Source organism: Alexandromys fortis, unplaced genomic scaffold (assembly GCF_014885135.2).
Source record: "Alexandromys fortis isolate MF-2015 unplaced genomic scaffold, M_Fortis_MF-2015_v1.1 scaffold_304, whole genome shotgun sequence".
Lineage (NCBI taxonomy): Eukaryota > Metazoa > Chordata > Mammalia > Rodentia > Cricetidae > Alexandromys > Alexandromys fortis.
This window is the reverse complement of record NW_026068173.1, coordinates 785,160-802,815: the sequence shown is the minus strand read 5'-3', so window position 1 is coordinate 802,815 and position 17,656 is coordinate 785,160. Positions and strand designations below refer to the sequence as shown.

Genomic DNA, 17,656 nt, shown 5'->3' with positions numbered 1-17,656 from the left:
TCCAGGCTTACACTTGCAATCTCAGCAGAGAAGTACTGGAAAGGAATTCCGTACATCAGCCCATCCAGCCCACCCCCAGTTCGAGGAGTGATAGCTGAGGGGGCTGGGTTTTCAAGACTGGAAGGGACTCGCCTATTAGCAGGCCCGGCTGTTTCAGCCCCCTCACCCCAGCTGCTCCTCAGATAGCACCCAGGCTATGACCCTGTTTCTTCAGAACTGAAATACAAATCTCACAGCCTGCTGTGGTCTCTCAACTTTACCCACTAGGCAGGAACCCTTTGCCAAGCCTGGCTCGCGCTGCATGTCAGGCAGGCCATTTTCATTGCTCTGCCAGGTTGTGGTGTATGTGAGATTTTCACCCACTTCCAGGCCTGCCCACCAAGCCTTTGTGAGTCTCGATCTCTGCAAACTGGTTCCAGCTATGTGATATATGTGGCCTAAAAGCCAGAAATGACGAGTTCCTAATAGAAAGACGCATTTGAAACCAAGCAGGCTGTGAGCAGTCTCACAAGCTACCCGCCAACTTCTCCAAGCCAGTCTGCACAGCTGAGAAAGGCGGAAAGGCTGAAAGACTGAAGGGAAATGGGCATCAAGTTTTGGTGCCACCTTTAAAAAGGCGATTCCTTCCCCTTGCTGCAAAGTGCACCGCTGAGTGGAGACCGGGTAGTCTGGACCACTGGAGCTGATGTGTGGAAGGTCAATCTATAGAAACCATGGCATGTCTTTCTATTAACCTAAAACTGGAAATCAAAGGAAGGCCAGATGTGATGGTACAGGCTTCCAACCCCAGACTTGGGAGCGAGGGCAGCTGGGGCTATCAAGCAATTCCAAACATGCCTGGCTTTGTTTCAAAACACAGAAAACAAATAAGTGGAGTGAGTTGATTATCTTCTATGCTCCCAGGGAACATGGAGCTTTATGCCCAGGGCGTGCCAAGTCAAGTCTGTTGTTCAAGTTCATGGACCAGAACGGCAGCTCACAGCCTTCACCTGCAGCCACAAGAGCTACTCCCCCTTAGCACCTACCCAGGGCCCCACGCCAAAGGCTGCTCAGCTCTCCATGGCATTAGGCAGTGGTCCCCAGAGATAGTAAGAGGGGTTCCCTATACTGATGACAACTGGAGAACCCCAGGGTGAGGTTCTGGGGTATGACGGCAACCCAGGCCACTGAAGGCCAGGGCTAGTCAGGAAGGAGTCAGTGTCTGGAGGACAGTGGATCTCGGCAGCTACAGCCCAGTGCACAGCCTCCCTTCTCCAGGACCTGGGTGTTCTCCTAGAAGGCCAAGCCCCACTGCTCAGAGGGCTTGGATTGCGACTTAACACCAAGTAGGCTGGACACAAGCCAGAGTCTCTAGGGGAGCTTTGATGTCCAGCAAACACATAACTTGAGCACCACGTGTCAGCCCAAGCCCCAGAGCCCAGTGGGGGTCTCTCATCCCACCACAGACTTCCTCTGCCGGCCCACGGCGCTCATGAGGAACCAGGGACTGTTTGGCTATTTATTATAGTCAGTAGAAAAGTAACTGTACAGATTTGAGTAAGAACGGAGATGAGGCAGAGGGGCTCCCAGTATTAAAGACTACACCCCAGGAAGCCAGAGAATATTCTAGTCTGGGGCCTAAAGTGTGGTCTCGGTCTGTACATTTATATGCTCGGGCTGTCTGGATGCCCCTGGACATCTGCTAAGTGTGCTACCCCCGTAGGGGGCATTGGGATTCCTTGCCCAGCAGCTGGGCCTGAAGAGACAACGGAGGAGGCCTGGCCCTAGAAACGGCCGAGCACAGTGGCCAGCAGAGCCATGCGGATGTACATGCCGTTCTCAGCTTGGCGGAAGTAGGCCGCACGGGGGTCCGAGTCCACCTCCACGCTGCAAGAGAAGGGGAGCGTTACCACCCAGCTCCCAGAGAGCCTGTCCCGGTGGGCACGCGAGGGCTCCTGCACAGCAGGGCCATATCACCTTATCTCATTGACACGCGGCATCGGGTGCATCACCACCATCTTTTTCTTGGCTCGGGTCATGATGTGGGGAGTGAGGATGAACTGACCAAAGCACTGCAAGGTAGGCAGGGTCCCCATTAGGTTCAGGACAGAGGCGGCCACAGCTGGGGCAACCGAGGGGTCTGGAACCTAGTGGTGCAGCTCCGGCGCATGCCCAGCCTTCCCGCCCTCTTCTATGGATGCTCTACAGCCCAGCCCCGGGCCTCTGACATAAGCCTTATGCTCACAGCTTCGTATTCTTGGGCAGAGCCAAATCGTTCTTTCTGGATGCGAGTCATGTACAGCACGTCGGTGTCAGGCAGGGCCTCCTCGATGCTCTCAAACTCCTCCTGGAGAGGGAGCCCATGAGTCAGTACTGAGTTCTCACCACCCTCCCCTCAGCCCCCAGGATGTGATAAGCCACCAGGAGCTCACCTGTTTGGTGCCCCGGGAAGCCACAAAGTCCCGGACGCTGGCTGGCATGCGCAGGCTGGGAGGTGCCACATAGCGTAGGCTCACACGGTACTGGGTGAGCAGGCAGGCCAGGGAGTGCACTGTACGTCCATGCTTCAGGTCACCTACCATGGTGATCTAAAGGAGGCAGAAGTCACCAGACAGACTCACAGCAGGCACCCATCCCGTCAGCTCAAAATCTTGGCCCTCAGGACTAGGGACACCACTCCTGGACTGCCTCCCCCGCCCCCCAGAACTCCCAGCGCCCTCACCGTCATGCCGTTGACAGTCCCCAGCTCTTCTCGGATGGTGAAGATGTCTAGCAGGGCCTGAGTAGGGTGCTCTCCAACCCCATCCCCAGCATTGATCACTGGTCTGCGGCAGTGCTTGGCCGCCAGCTGGGAAGACAGGAGCCATGTGGAGAATCCCGCCTTCTCCATTTCCTAGGTCCCTTCACCCGTCCAACCCAACCTTAGACTTGTGGGCACAGGACATGTGGGCAGGAAGGGACACGATGTTCCTTGGTCCAGCCTTAGCCACCCCACCTCACCTCCACAGCCCCAGGCTGAGGGTGCCGGAGCACAACGACGTCGGCATAGCAACTCATAGTCTGCACCGAGTCTGCGAGGGACTCGCCCTTCTGGACGGAGGACGTGGCTTCTGAGAAGCTGAGAACAGCACCCCCAAGCCGGGCCATGGCTGCTGCAAAGGAGCTGCTGGTGCGGGTGCTCACCTCGTAGAACATGGAGGCCATGACCTTCCCCTGGGGACAGGACGAAGTGGAAGGGTGTTTTGTGTATGTGTGCCTCAGGAATGTGCACAGGGCAGCACTCACCCTCCTCTTACACCAGAGGGCACTGAGACCCTCCCCTCGACCTGTCACAACTTGACATTTCCACAATAGCATGACTGGAAACTAAAGCCACCCCTGTGTGTAGCCATCCCGAAGAGAAAACATCACGGCTGGAAATCAGCCAAGAGGACAGGGCCAGGTTGCAGGGACCTTCCAAGCAGAGGCGACAGCACAGTCTGATGTATTCACGAAGGGACCGGGTAGACCCACTGCCCACTACACCGCCCTCCTGACCTTTAGGATGTCGAGGCTCCGCTCTTTCTGCACCATCATCCGTAGCGTGTGCGCCACATTGAACAGATGGGACATCTATGAAAGACCGTGAGTCAGCCCCATGGGTCCTGCCACCAAATCCTCAAACTCTGGGTGTCCCTGCCCTTTCTCCCCCAGGCACCTGATCCTTAGTGAACTGCTTGACAGACAGGATGTGTTGGCCCACTAAGGAGTGTAGCAGAGGTGACGTCTGGGGGTGCAGCAGGCCAGAAGCCCCCAGGTTCTGAGGTGATGCTTGTCTGGGTACTGGTGGTGCAGGGTAGCAGGGGCCATCAGGGGTTCCCATCAGCTCTGCAGTGAGGGGCAGTACAGAGACAATGGTCAGAAGGCCACCATACTTGGACCAGACTACAGAGGCCCCTGGGTGAATATGCATCAGGCTGGGCTCACCTGGCTCCACTATCTTCCTGGATGGCTTTTCTTTGGGTTCCTCAGCTGCAAAGGGCAATCGGACAGAGGTCACCTGGTGGCTGTGCTGTGGTGGGCCCAAGTCACAAGGACCTCTGTTCCCGGTGCTTGTGTTAAAGCCACCTCAAACCACAGGTGCTACAGCAGGTTAGGGGGAGCAGGAAGGATGCAGCAGTTACGGGAGGGACCCGGGACTCCCTGAGGGATGTGCTGCATGGGCCAATGGTGCCCTCCCAGGGCCTTCCCAGCTGGCATCAGGGATCTGAGGCAGAGGAATGGCCAAGTTCACACCAACCAGCAAGCGGGATTTACCCCATGCTCGGCTGCCCCATGAGATCCCAGCTCCAGGGCGGAGGTACATAGCTGCCCACAACGAAAAAAGGCCTGTGAGAAAATGCTATGGGATGCTTGCTTCATGCTGTAGAAATTACTTTAGTCAGAGAAGGATGCAGTGGCACAGACTAGGAGCAAGGGAAGGAGAGTGAGGCCGGTAAGGGACAAAGGAGCCCCGAGAGGAAGAGCCTGAATCAGTTCCTGGGCAGTTGAGTCCCAACCCTGGCCCATTATGGATGCTGGGAGGAACAGTATCCATCCCCACACAGGTTAGTAGGAATGAGCCTGCGTCCCATGCCACGGAACCCATCTTACCTGGCAAACCTGGGTCAGAGGCTCGGTGGATTCGGGGTGGCAAGTGGAAGCGGCCATCAGGAAGGCCTGGCATGACTCGGCGTGGTCTCTCGGGGGTCTGAAATGGAGATGGCTCAGCATGTTGAAGTGACTGACCGGCACTGGCCCACATACAGTCCCTTAGGAAAAGCCAGGGTCCCCAGTGCAGAGCCCACCCCACGGCACCTCTGTCCTGCTACAGTCTCCCAACATGCTGCCAACGGTTGGTAGACACAATTGGCCTGTTTGAGGTATGTGCCAATCTAGCAACAAGGCCTGGGCAGACACAGTAACTTGTGATTCTCAGAGCTGGCTTCCTAAACTCAAAGCCAGGTCCACTCTGCAGCAGCCAGGGATCAGGTAGTCTGTCAAGTGTGGCACTCTCGGCCAGTGAAACTGCTGCTGGCCCAGCCCGAGGGCACGCCCTTCGGGCTGATGGCCAGATCCAGCCCGGGGCAGAGTGGTTACCGTGGTTATTTCTGCAGTGGCAGGAGCCGAAGGAGGAGGCTGGGGAACAGCTCCCTGAGGCCACTTCCGAACATCTTGTCCATAGCCTGGGGGTACCAACACCTGCACACAGAAGGCAAGGGGGTGAGGGAGAACACACAGGGGCTCTTAGAGAAGCAAATGTCACCTAGGACACGGCAGTCGGTCTGTACTGGGCAGGGTAAAGTGAGACTCCTGCCAAGACGTCACCACCGAGACCAACCGGGGCCACACGTACCTGTCCGTCGATATAAGCAACCTCCCCTCGCAAGACCACACGGCGGATGGTACCCTTCACCTTCTGCCCTTCAAATGGGGTCCAGTGGGCCTTGGAGAAGGGCATGTGGCTGGGGATTGTCCACTCGTGCTCCAGATCCACCTGCCCAAAGGGTCAAGGGTCACACAAGGGTAAGGTCACCAGAGCACAGCTCTGAGGGCGGCACTCTCCCCACGTCGGGTCTCTGTCCCCACACCTCTACATAGGTGTCCTCCTGAAGGGGCAGGTGGAAGATCCGCCGCGGGTTGTGGTGCAGTCGCTGTAACAGGTCATCCAGACTGAGGCGGCCCTCGCTGACAGCTGTCAGCAGGAGTGGCAACATGGTCTCCAGTCCTGGGAAGCCAGGCGGAGGCTTGGGCCCACACTTCTCCTCCAAGGTATGGGGAGCTGAAAGACAGCAGCTATCACTCTGGGGGGCAGGTCCGGACACCTCATTCCAGTCACCGTCTTCACTCCCAACCCCGGTGGGTCATGCTTTTCTCTGTGGCCCCTCTGGGGCTTGGCCCCCGCACACATAGCCTCTCATCTTCACCCCTGCAACCAGCACTTGTCAACTACCTATTACCGAGTCCCTGAACTCACCATGGTCTGAGGCAAAGCAGTCGATGACAGCCATGTTCTCCCACAGAGCTTCCATGTCTTCTCGGGAACCAAGCTCTGGCCGGACCTCTCCCTTCCCAGGTCCCAGGCGCTCCAAGTCTTCCCGGTTTAGGAAGAGATGGTGGGGTGCAACCTCACAGGTCACTGGCAGCCCCTGGGCCTTCGCAGTTTTAATCAGCAGGATCTAGAGAGAAAGCAGGGCGATCCACAGGGGCCCCCAACATGCTCCGCCCTACAGAGTCTACGCCTGGCATTCCCTCTGAGAGCCAACGTGCTCCGCCCCACAGAGTTTACTCCTGGCATTCCCCCTGAGAGCACTGAGGGCCAAATGTGACAAGGGTACCGGCTTGGCCTCCTCAACTCCCTTCTGGTGACCTTTGCCACACTCACCTCTTCCTTCCGAGCCACGTGACATATGTGCACTGGGCGCTGGGTCAGCTGAGCCACCATGAGGACCGCAGCAACGCTCTGCCGCTCGGCATGGGCCACAATGGGGAGGTGGGAAGGCCAGGTCTCAAAATGCTGGGCAGAAAGAATTGATGAGAGACACTGAGACACTGATGAGCTTTTGATTCCCTGTGCCCCAGAAGAACCTGAACCCCCTCTGCTGACAGCCCACGCAGACAATCAAGCCAGGAGACAACCTGTGGTGATATATTTCCTACCTCCATCCACTGGGCCACGCTGTCCAGCCGTAGCTCGGAGAAGGTCTCATTGAGGTACAGCTTTAGCCCCGCTGCAGACCCAGCCACGGCACCCAGAGTCCCTGCATTTTCAGATGAAGCCCCAAGGAATAGGGCAAAGTCACAGCGGGCACCAGCCTCTGCCAGCTAGAGAAGATACACACGAGATAAGGTTTGCTGATATCCATGTCCACACATCAGTAAGGTGCCAGTGGCCGGGATCATAGGAAGGACAGATAGTGGCTTACCTTCTGGGCCAGGGCCAGAGCAGGGGCATCAATGATGGGGGGCCGGGTGTTAGGCATGGCACAAACCATGGTGACACCACCAGCCAAGGCAGCGGCTGTGCCTGAGGCAAAGTCCTCTTTGTGTGTCCCACCTGGTTCCCGAAGGTGCACATGGACGTCGATCAATCCTGGGGAATGTGAGGGGCAAGGTCAGAGTCGGAGTGGGAGAGAATTCACAGCTGCTGATGCAAGCCCCTCAGTCAGGAGCACCATGGACGGAGGGAGCTCAGAACAGAGCCTCTAGGAGCTGCCATCAGTATCCCGAGAGACATACTCACCAGGTAATCGCACCAGCTTCTGGGAGGTCATGCAGTCAACATGGACTTTCAGAGGAGGGGCGGGGCCAATCTGACCTAGGGCCTGCAAGGGGAGGGCAGTCAGGACAGGCTTAAAGGAAGGGTGGCCTTGGGAGGTGAGGTAGAAGTGAGTTCTCTCCACCCCACCTCACTGCCTTTGGACCCACAAAGCTGCACCCGCACAGCCTTTCCACACGGCCACCTCCCAACCCCAGACCACGTCCCCCTCCCCCATCACAGCAGCGGCCAGCACGCGGGATCATGTCACCTCCACAAAGAGTTTGGTGCACTTGATGTCGATGATGAGAGGGACAGAGAAGTCAGCAGCCAGGCGCCGGGTACGGTAGCCCTTGGTGACAAAGGAGGAAAGACGGCGACCCCCAGCCCCGCGCATCGACAGGTTGATCACTAGTTCAAAGTGATTCTCAGCCAGCTGATCCAAGATGCTCCGCTGGGGTGGGCACTCGCCATCCACCGCCTCTTCAAAGTGCCAGTCCACAGCAGTTACCTGCCAGCCCAAATGGGAGTCAAGGCCAGCCTCACTCCCGCAAGCGCCAGGGAGGCTTATCTGAAAGGCTCTGGTCCCTCACAGGCTGGGGGCGAGGTGCTGCCTCTATTTGCTATCAGCAAGGTACAGTTCTCAACAGCAAAAGAATTTCTCCTGTGTGCAAGAAGTATGAGCTCACACGCATGTACGCACGCACAAGACTTGGGAAGTAAAAACACAAGACCATCAACATGTCAACAGTGCAGGAGAGCCTTCGAGAAACTTTTTTGCTTTCTTACATACCCTACTTGGTCTACACTGGGGAAGGGGAAAAGTAGAGCCTCCTTTGGGGCCAGAGGGGGATGGTGGGAGGCCACCACGTACCTTGACCCCGTGCTCAGTGTAGAAGTCAGCCGTACCCAGACTGGCATAGAGGCTGTAGCCCAGGCTCTCCAGCAGCCGCACAGTTGGGAGCAACTCACTTTTGTTCTGGAACCGGGCAGGCAGAGGGAGACAAGTGAGTCCTGGCCTAGGAAGCTGAAACCGTGTGACTTCCCGCCCCCCCCCCCCCCCCCCCCCCCCCCCCCCCGCGGCCTTGGTACCTTGTAGCTGCCAATGGTCAGAAGGATGTTCTTCTTTGGGATCTTAAACCCAGTGCTGAGCATGGCTTTGAGGTAGGCCTCACAACGGCTCTCTCCAAAGCCAGCCACCTCTCCAGTGCTGGTCATCTCTACGCCCAGCACCACGTCAGCACCAGCCAAGCGCGAGAAGGAGAACTGAGGCACCTGGGGGAGCCACAGGACCAAAGTGTTGGTAGAGGAGGCAACAAAGGGGCCCTGTCCCCATCACCCCGGCACAGCTGCTCCCACACTGCCTGCACCCTGGCTGTTTCCTGGCCCCAACACAGATAGCTCCAAGGAGCTCTGTGAATCCAACCATTCTTGAGACTCAGTTCCAATACCACCCCTTCTCCCAAGCTTTCCCAGAGCACCCTTTTGGAAACAGCATCGCCCGTCTCTAAACTCCTCGTACATTTGGTTTATAACTTGGTTATGTAGGTGTATCACAGACTGTTCCATAACAGGCTATTTCTGGACCAAACTTCTTTTGCCTCCTACAGGGTAAGCTCTTAAGGGATGATGACCATCTTATTATCCCATGGTTGGGCATCGATGCCTTGCGTGGGTGAGGGTTTATCTGCTCATTGAGCACTCCCCCTGGGCTGGGCGGCAGAGCACTTGTCTCGCATGCCTGAGGCCCTGGGTTCAAGTCTCCAGTACCACCAAAAATAGAAATAAATTAATCAAAGCAGCCAGGTGTTCCACAGTTTGCAGAACCATCTAGTTTTTAACCTAAGTTCTTTGTAACAAGGAGGGGCTTTGTACACAAGTCTCAAGGGCCCGTGTTCCCCTTACCTTTACTCCCACGACTCCAGAGCCAGTCATGAGCCCCACGGGTTCTACCTTCTCTCCCATGATGATCCTCGTGGCCAGTGCCACTAGGTCAACACCTAGTGTTTTGGACACGAAGGGGAAGGAGCGAGAGACGCGCACATTGCATTCAATGACTTTCAGCTGGTCATCCTTGGGGAAAGAACATCAGATCAGGCCCCATGCAGCCCAGGTGCACAGACACTGCTCTACGAACCTTAGTTCTCACCCGCATTCTTGAGTCTGAGTGATCAACTGGGTGACGGTCACCAGCCCTGACAGCGCTGTGGACTCTAGAAATGACCCCTTCCCTAGCTCTGCTGCCTATATGGATGAGGGTAAGGCAGTGTACAGCCCCCCAGCAGTGGAGCAGGCAGAGAACACGGAGGAGCTGTAGGCTCTGGTCCCTTCCTGTTGACTTATTACCTTGGCAATGAGCTGCAGATTGAAGGGCCCAGTGACCTGGAGCTCCTGGCCCACAGCATGCACAATGGCTTTGATCCGCTCCAGAGTTTTGGGGGTGATGTCTTGTGGGGGGGTCACTAACGTAGCATCCCCTGAATGCACGCCTGCATTCTCCACATGCTCAGAGATGGCGATGGCCGACACGATGCCATCGCAGGCCACAGCGTCCACATCGATCTCCTGGGGGCAGACACAGGCAGTGGGATGTAGGCCAGGGCCACTTCCGATTCCTGCTGCCCTCCCCAAGAAGCTCCATTTGTGAGACAGCACTAATACAACCCATCTCTCCGAGCCCACTGTGCCCATGACTCAGCAAGAATGCAGCCTTCTCTGGGGCTGGCAGGGAGGAGACTCACCTTTGCTTCTTGAATGAATTTGGAGATGACCACGGGGTGCTCCTTGGAGACAGCTGCTGCACTACTCAGGAAGCGCTCTAGGTCCCCATCAGTGTAGGCCACATTCATTGCAGCTCCGCTGAGCACATAGGAGGGGCGCACTACGCAGGGGTACCCCACAGTCTGGCAGAACTGGCGAGCAGACTAAGGGAACAGGTGGCTCAGCAGGGCTGGTCACACTCACAAACAACATCCGATCCCTAGGCCTCCTGCCAGGTCCCAGCCTACCTCAAGGTCGCTGAGCTCACGCCACTGAGGCTGGCTGATACCAATGGTATCTAGGAGCCTGGAGAACTTGAATCGGTTCTCAGCTGAGTCAATGGCTTCGGGGGAGGTGCCCAGCACTCGGCACTGCTGCCGATGCAAAGCCATGGCCATGTTGTTGGGCAGCTGCCCACCCATGGACAGGATCACACCTTCAGGGTTCTCCAGCTCGTAGATGTCCATCACCACCTGCAGTACAGGAGAGGAACCAAAGGCAACAGAAGGGCTCAGGGGGCTGAGCCTTCTCACTCGCTGCTTCCCTCAGCCTGATTAAGTGCCAAAGGACCTTGGGCTGCCCAGCCTGTCCATTCATTCCCTGGGTACCCCCTCACCTCAAAAGAGATCTCATCAAAGTAGAGTCGGTCGCACATATCATAGTCGGTGCTGACTGTCTCCGGGTTGTAGTTCACCATGATGGTCCTATAACCCATCTGCCACAGGGAGTAGGTGTATTAACAATTAAGAGGAAGCACAAAGAGAAAGGGAGTCATAGCTCCCACTGCAGCTTGCCAGCTTCCTGTGGAACAGCAGCTACCCATGGGGAGGAGGAGACTCAGGCAGCGAGAGGGAGCAAGATAGCTTAAGGAAGGACCCTAACCCAAAACCTACGACAGAAGGCGTAGCAGTTAACAGGAAGACCAGGGTCTCACGTGGGAGAAGAGCAGGAAAACTGGGAGCAAAGGACTCTGACCTTCCGGAGCTGCTGGATGCAGCCTACAGCACACCAGTCAAACTCAACACTGGAGCCGATCCGGTAGACGCCAGAGCCAAGGACCAGGACGTGAGGTGTTCGAAAGTCGAGGTCATGGGTGTTGCCCCAGTATGTCAGGTACAGGTAATTGGTCTGTGCTGGCCACTCAGCCGCAACGGTATCAATTTGTTTCACTGCTGGGCAAATCCCCAGTTCCTGACGTAGCTTCCGAACAGCCAGCTCTGTGCTAAAGGGACAGAAACACAGTTGGGCCTTTGGGTATTGAGCAGACTAGTGAAGTAATGCTAGGGCAGGGATGGAAAGGAAAACATCCTATGGACAAATGAAGGCAAGACCCCCCAGGTTTCCCACCAATGCCTCCCCACCCTTGCTGGCCTGAGGCCCTCACCACCATCTCTGACCTCAGGACTGCAAGGGCAATCTGTTTGTCTGAGAAGCCAAGGCACTTGGCCTGGTGCAGCAGGTCTTGGGGCAAAGGCTGTCCACGGTGTTGTTCCAGCAGCTGGGCGTGGGTCACGATGCGCTTCATCCGGTGCAGGAACCAGCAGTCAATGCGCGTGAGCTCATACAGGCGCTCCACTGAGTAGCCAGCCCACAGAGCAGCGGCCACCACAAAGATCCGCTTATCTGTTGGTGTCTCCAACTCCTGTTGGGGAAGAGCACAGATGGATGGATGCAGAATGGTGCAGGGGTAGGAAGGTGAGAAACGGCAAATCACCACGTGACTGCTGCAGTTACTGTCTAGAAGTTCCGGTTGAGGGGCAGAGTGGAGCAGGGCCCACGTCAGGGTGCTTTCGGGAAGAAGAGCTGCTTACCACGTCACTGACTGGCTTCACTGTGTGGTCAAAGCCCACACAGTTCTCATCCACCATGCGCAGGGCCTTCTGGAAGGCCTCTTCAAATGAGCGGCCAATGCCCATGACTTCACCTGGAGGAACAGGATGAAGGACAGTGAGTGGTGTGGGTGGGTATGTGTGGTGATTGATGCCCAACACGCTCATGGGCTTTATTTAAATCTTGGCCATGGTGGTGGGCTTCATGGTGCTTCGCCGTGAAGAAGCCTGAAAACCATCTCTTATTCCTACCATTTTCACAGATAAGCACAGACTGTCCCGACTGGACACAGAACTGGCATGCCGATAGGGGCCTGCTGTTACTGGGATTTATTAGCTAACAGCAGCAGACCACACTACTGATGGTTGCCCAGCTCGCTGGCTTGCTTCATCCACACCATGATGGCACCATCTGGAATGTTTCATCCTATAGAACATTAAAAGGTCTGGATGACAGGAAGATGACCCCAGTACTCCTTGAATCCATCCCTAACCAACTGCATTTTTAAGATTTGAAGGTCTACGTGATAGCACAGGCTAGCAGATCTTTGTGAGTGGAAGGCCAGCATGGTCTACATAACAAGTTTTAGTCCAGAAAGGACCCTGCCTCAGAAACAAACAAACAAATGAGGATTTGAGGTGCAAAGATAGTTCAGTCAGAATAGCATTTGCCTAGCACCTGAGTTCAAGTCCTAAAACCCAGACAAAAGATCGGTGTGGGGGCACAGCTTCCAGTCCTAGAACTGGGGATGGGGCTGTCCTCTGGCCCCCTCACGTACCAGTCAGCACACCCACCCAAACCCACACCCAGACAAGCACGGGCTTTGGCTCCAGGGCTTCCCCCTATGTTTCATAGACAACTACAGTATAAACCTAAGTTCCGCTTTCCCCCACTCACAAGTACTTCCCCACATGGCCCCATAAGCACTACTCCAATTCCCCCACGCTTTCCCATCATTTAACTGCTGAATTACTAAAGGACATTGAGCTTTTAAGTGTGGGTGGTTATGAGGCTGGGATATTTATTTTATTTCAGGTTACTACTTACGAAAGATTTCCAGAAGTGCAAGGGCCCTCGGCAAGAGTAACTGTGTAGCCCTTGTCAAGTGCCAATTGCATCATATAAGCTCCTGTCTACAATACAAAGTATAAAGTGTAACAACCCCCTAAGAAGTGAAAATGATCATTTGGGTGATTTTTGCTAAATAGTATCTTGAAGGTTGAATGCTGTGGCTCATGCCTGTCATCTCAGCATTTGTGAGGCAGAGGCTGGAGGATCACTCTAAGTTGGAGGCCAGACTGATACATAGCAAGTTCCATGCTAGCTATGGCTATATAGTGAGACCTTTTCTAGGGGGAAAAAATTAAGAGACTCAAGCAGAAGGATTGCCAAAAGTTTGGAGACAGTATCTGGGCTACATAGTGAACACCAGGCCAACCTCATCTACAGAGGGGACAGTGCAGGGCCAGCGCCTCTCAAAAAGACAAAAACACAAACTTATAAGGAGTAAGCAGGAAGATGGCATTTCAAGAAGACCGGAGGAGTGTAAGACATTTCAAAGTTTCAGCTGGGACGCAATCTTTGATTGTCCTATTTCCAATCCATTTATTTTAACCATAATTTAATTATGGCTCCAGTCCCATGTTTATTATAATTTTCATATAACAGAAATTCATCTCCAGAAGGAACATCTTGGCAGCCTTGTAGGATTTCTAAAAATTCTGAAATAATATCTGAGCTGACTTACTTGTTCAAAAGCCACTCCCACTCCAAATGGAGACTCTCCAAATCAGGTGGCCCGCGAGCGAGGGCATGTGCATGCTCACCTGAGATGGGGCCACCGCAGGGACACCTCAGAGCATACCAGCACTTAGGTCCCAGCCCCCTTCACCACTGCGTGGTCCTGACTGTCACACAAGGCTCTAAAACAATCCGAGGGCTTTTTGTTTTGTTTTTGAGATAGGGTGTCACTCTCACAGGTTAGGCTGGCCCAGAACTTACTATGTAGCCCAAGCTGGCCTTGAACTTACAATCCTCCTCTCTAACCCTCCCAAGTGCTAAAGGTAACTAGTGCTGTCTTGCTCTGATCTTAACACTCTGTTAAGACAAAACTTCATTGTACATGCTGGAACTTGTTGCAGTTGAAAGCAATAGCTGGAACCTCTGATGGTTGCCCAGCTCTCTGGCTTGCTTTATTCATCCCATGATGGCACCATCTGGAATGTCTCATCCTTTAGAATATTAAAGAGTTTGGATAACAGCGGGATTGGATTTGGATAACAGGTGGATTCTCTGAATCCTCCCATAGCCAATTACATTTTTAAAAAGTCCACTTTATCAAGCGGCAGAGGAGGAGCTAGGCTGAGAATGGCTAGCACCATGCTGACTACCGTTTAGAAAGGATCACTGAGAGCAGCTTCCCACCTGGGCCTGGCGACCGGAGTTCAATTCCCAGAACTCACGAGAAGGTGGAAGGAAAGAACCGACTCACACATCCACACTGTGGCATGCACATGCCACCCTCACAGATATCACACACACAAATACAATACTGTCGAATTATAAAAATTAAGTAGGATCGGGGCTGGAGAGATGGCTGGGCAGTTAAGAGCACTTGTCACTTTTCCAGAGGTTCCGAGTTCAGTTCCCAGCACACACATGGTGGCTCACAACCATCTGTTCCAGGGGACCCGATATGTTCTGAGGCACATATAAATATGCAGGAAAAACAGTCACATGCAGATAAAATAAATACCTAAAAAATAAACAAGGACTCACAGGAAAGCAAGAGTAATTCTCCCCTGCATTTATCAACCTAACGATGGGGCCATGGAGAAGATGCCATGCGGATGAAGGTGCATCTAGGGGACCAGTCGCAAGGATAAGGGGAGTAGTGAACGATGGCCTCACAGGACCTGGTTGTTCACACTGCTCCTTTGTGAGCCTTCAACCAGGTCACTTTCTTCCTGTGGCCTCTCCATTTACACGGTTGTTAAAGAAGACAGAAGAAGACCCTAGGGACTATCCCAACACAGGTTTCCAGGTGAGTCTGATCCTGCTCCTGACAATGACCATCCATCCAACCTGAAACCCATTAACTCTGAAACCATTATTTCTAAGCTACTATCAATAAAGGAGCAGGGGAAATTCAGGCCACACTAGACATCACTGACATTCTAGACCAGTGGTTCTCAACCTCTGGGTTGTGATCCTTTTGGGGATCACATATCCGATATTCATTCTGCATTCAGATATTTACATTATGATTCATAACAGTAGCAAAATTACAGTTATGAAGTAGCACTGAGATCATTTTAAGGTTGGGGGTCTCCACAGCATGAGGAATTGTACGGAAGGGTTGCAGCTTTAGGAAGGCTGCGAGCCACTGGTCTAGCATATACAATGATGTAATGCCAGCATCTTGGTTCTACAGGGCCCCAGGGGTGCAACACTCACCAACACTCTTCATACAGCTCCCAATCTTTGTACTGACACGCAGGAACTTGCTGAGGTCCCATCGAGGAATCTTTACCACACAGTAGTCCAGGCTGGGCTCAAATGCTGCTGTTCCCCCCGTAACAGAGTTCCTGAGCATCAGGAAGTTGGGGTGCCAGACAGACAGAGAAGGAAATGCAGGGTGAGCATCTCGTCACTCTCGCAGTTCCTGTCTTCTGAATGCTTTCAAGTCCCCCCTCCCTGACACCACCTTATACCTGAGCTCTGGCAGGGGAATGCCCAAGGCTAGCTTGGCTGCCACGTAGGCTAGAGGATAGCCTGTGGCCTTACTGGCCAGGGCAGAGCTGCGGGAGAGCCTGGCATTTACTTCAATGATGTAATACTGCCAACGGGGAGAACAGAGAGAATAAGTCATTGGTACCTGACCTAGAAAAGTGCTCAAAAATGAAAGATGACCGTATCCCCAATAGGGTTGGAGTGAAAGGGCCCTCCCCAAGCTCCAACCCTAACCAAGATCCAGGCTTCAGTGTAGGATGGGCGGGACCAACAAACCTCTTAACCTCAAGGCCCAAAGACAAAGATACAATGGTGCGGTATAACTTCACAGGCTCACCTGCTCAGACTCCGGGTTCAAGGCGTACTGCACATTGCATTCCCCAACAATCCCCAGGTGCTGGGTGACCTTGATAGCCGTCCGTCGCAGAAGTTGGTACTCTCTATCATTCAGGGTCTGGCTGGGAGCCACCACGATAGACTCACCAGTGTGAATGCCCAGGGGGTCTAAGTTCTCCATGTTACATACCTACGAAGGGGGATGGAGGTCACCAACGAAGGAAGTCAAAAGAACCAGGAGGCTGCATCCCCAGGTCCGGCTATGACTGGGGCTAGACTACTCTAGATTCTGCTCTTCCAGGAGTTCAGAACGCCTGGGCCACCCTGCGCCCCATCACTCACCGTTACACAGTTGCCATAGGCGTCTCTCACCACCTCATATTCAATCTCCTTCCAGCCCTTCAGAGACTTGTCTATCAGCACCTGGCTGGTATGGGCGAAAGCTGGGGCCACAAGAGCTGACAGCTCCTCTTTGGTGGAAGCGAAGCCAGAGCCGAGACCGCCCAGGGCAAAGGCTGCACGCACCAGCACAGGGTAGCCCAGTCTCTCAGCAGCTGCCTGAGCCTGCCGTGAACAGAGGACATGAACCAACAAGTCATTTGCTATTGCCCAGAGGGCTCCTGGAACCAAAGGAAATAAGATGCAGAGGAAATGACGTCACTCTTTACCCACCACCTCACAAACCTGCTCAAGAGAATTTGCCGCTTCGCTGGGGGCTACGTGCTCTCCGATCTCAGCCATCCTGGCAGCAAAGGCTCGTCGGTCCTCCGTCAGTTCAATGGTTTCCACGGGTGTACCTAACACCCGGACCCCATACCGAGCTAGTACCCCAGCTTTGGTCAGCTCCACACCACAGTTCAGGGCTGTTTGGCCCCCAAAAGTCAGTAAGACACCATCTGGGCGTTCGTTACGGATCACCTGAGGCAGGAGGTAGGAATCCAAACCATTAGGGGAGAGTAGATCAAAGCAGTTTAGGACCCTGTAGGTACCAGTGAAACCTCTTGCCCATCAAGAGTCCCCTCTTCCAGCCACCCTTATCTGAGCCATACCTGGGTTACATAGTGAGGTGTTATGGGAAGGAAATAGACCTTGTCTGCCAGCCCCTGAGAGGTCTGCACTGTGGCAATGTTGGGGTTGATCAGCAATGTCTGGATGTTTTCCTCCTTCAGGGCTTTAATTGCCTGACAGGACAAAAATGGCCTATCAGCCTCCTCGACAGACGACTGAAGCCTTAGGCCAGCATTTTCCTCCCTCCCTCCCTCCCTCCCTCCCTCCCTCCCTTCCTCCCTCCCTCCCTCGTACTCCAGTCCTTAGTAAGGGACTTCTGTCCTTCACAACCTCATCCATCTGGATGCACGCAGACCTCCCTGGGCCAATTCATCCCTGCTAACAGTGCCCAGGCCTTTGTCCTTCTCCTTATGACTCCATGGGTCGCACATCCGGATGGGAGGTGATAGCCACACTTTACCTGAGAGCCCGAGTAGTCAAATTCTCCAGCTTGGCCAATGGAGAGGCCCCCGGAGCCTAGGATCAGAACCTTCCGTGGTGGTGGAAGCCCAGAACCAGGAATGGGAAGCTCAGGGGGACAGAGGCGCTGCGCCAACCGCTCTCTAACTGTGAACGCAAACAAAGTCATTGAATGCCAAGAGAGTGGGCCTTGCATGCAGATTGAACCCCCGTTCCAGAAAAAAAGCAGAGAGGCCTGAGAGGAGCCCAGGACCTCTACCTCTGGAGATCCTTTTG

At 54.4% G+C, this 17,656-nt stretch overlaps 1 protein-coding gene across 2 annotated transcripts in view; it reads right to left on the bottom strand.

Annotated features, from left to right (window-relative positions):
• Nucleotides 1–1,484: 1,484 nt before the first annotated feature.
• Nucleotides 1,485–17,656, bottom strand: part of Cad (carbamoyl-phosphate synthetase 2, aspartate transcarbamylase, and dihydroorotase) — a 22,421-nt gene continuing 6,249 nt past the window's right edge. Inside the window, exons 9-45 of one of the 2 annotated variants that reach the window (XM_050128473.1) lie at nucleotides 17,382–17,527; nucleotides 16,963–17,094; nucleotides 16,598–16,831; nucleotides 16,256–16,477; nucleotides 15,915–16,103; nucleotides 15,559–15,683; nucleotides 15,302–15,432; nucleotides 11,827–11,939; nucleotides 11,413–11,657; nucleotides 10,991–11,237; nucleotides 10,632–10,730; nucleotides 10,264–10,488; nucleotides 9,997–10,179; nucleotides 9,602–9,820; nucleotides 9,161–9,328; nucleotides 8,348–8,530; nucleotides 8,130–8,234; nucleotides 7,527–7,766; nucleotides 7,241–7,322; nucleotides 6,924–7,090; nucleotides 6,658–6,822; nucleotides 6,383–6,514; nucleotides 5,975–6,176; nucleotides 5,589–5,779; nucleotides 5,354–5,494; nucleotides 5,098–5,199; nucleotides 4,612–4,708; nucleotides 4,276–4,326; nucleotides 3,946–3,990; nucleotides 3,677–3,846; nucleotides 3,517–3,591; nucleotides 2,980–3,192; nucleotides 2,702–2,827; nucleotides 2,412–2,567; nucleotides 2,225–2,326; nucleotides 1,957–2,051; nucleotides 1,485–1,866 (exon numbers count right to left, since the gene is read on the bottom strand). In XM_050128473.1, coding sequence (XP_049984430.1) covers nucleotides 1,764–1,866; nucleotides 1,957–2,051; nucleotides 2,225–2,326; nucleotides 2,412–2,567; nucleotides 2,702–2,827; nucleotides 2,980–3,192; nucleotides 3,517–3,591; nucleotides 3,677–3,846; nucleotides 3,946–3,990; nucleotides 4,276–4,326; nucleotides 4,612–4,708; nucleotides 5,098–5,199; nucleotides 5,354–5,494; nucleotides 5,589–5,779; nucleotides 5,975–6,176; nucleotides 6,383–6,514; nucleotides 6,658–6,822; nucleotides 6,924–7,090; nucleotides 7,241–7,322; nucleotides 7,527–7,766; nucleotides 8,130–8,234; nucleotides 8,348–8,530; nucleotides 9,161–9,328; nucleotides 9,602–9,820; nucleotides 9,997–10,179; nucleotides 10,264–10,488; nucleotides 10,632–10,730; nucleotides 10,991–11,237; nucleotides 11,413–11,657; nucleotides 11,827–11,939; nucleotides 15,302–15,432; nucleotides 15,559–15,683; nucleotides 15,915–16,103; nucleotides 16,256–16,477; nucleotides 16,598–16,831; nucleotides 16,963–17,094; nucleotides 17,382–17,527 — 5,621 coding nt within the window. In that variant the 3' untranslated portion in view covers nucleotides 1,485–1,763. The remainder of the gene's footprint in view (nucleotides 1,867–1,956; nucleotides 2,052–2,224; nucleotides 2,327–2,411; nucleotides 2,568–2,701; nucleotides 2,828–2,979; nucleotides 3,193–3,516; nucleotides 3,592–3,676; nucleotides 3,847–3,945; nucleotides 3,991–4,275; nucleotides 4,327–4,611; nucleotides 4,709–5,097; nucleotides 5,200–5,353; nucleotides 5,495–5,588; nucleotides 5,780–5,974; nucleotides 6,177–6,382; nucleotides 6,515–6,657; nucleotides 6,823–6,923; nucleotides 7,091–7,240; nucleotides 7,323–7,526; nucleotides 7,767–8,129; nucleotides 8,235–8,347; nucleotides 8,531–9,160; nucleotides 9,329–9,601; nucleotides 9,821–9,996; nucleotides 10,180–10,263; nucleotides 10,489–10,631; nucleotides 10,731–10,990; nucleotides 11,238–11,412; nucleotides 11,658–11,826; nucleotides 11,940–15,301; nucleotides 15,433–15,558; nucleotides 15,684–15,914; nucleotides 16,104–16,255; nucleotides 16,478–16,597; nucleotides 16,832–16,962; nucleotides 17,095–17,381; nucleotides 17,528–17,656) is intronic. The other variant, XM_050128474.1, reaches the window with a different exon arrangement.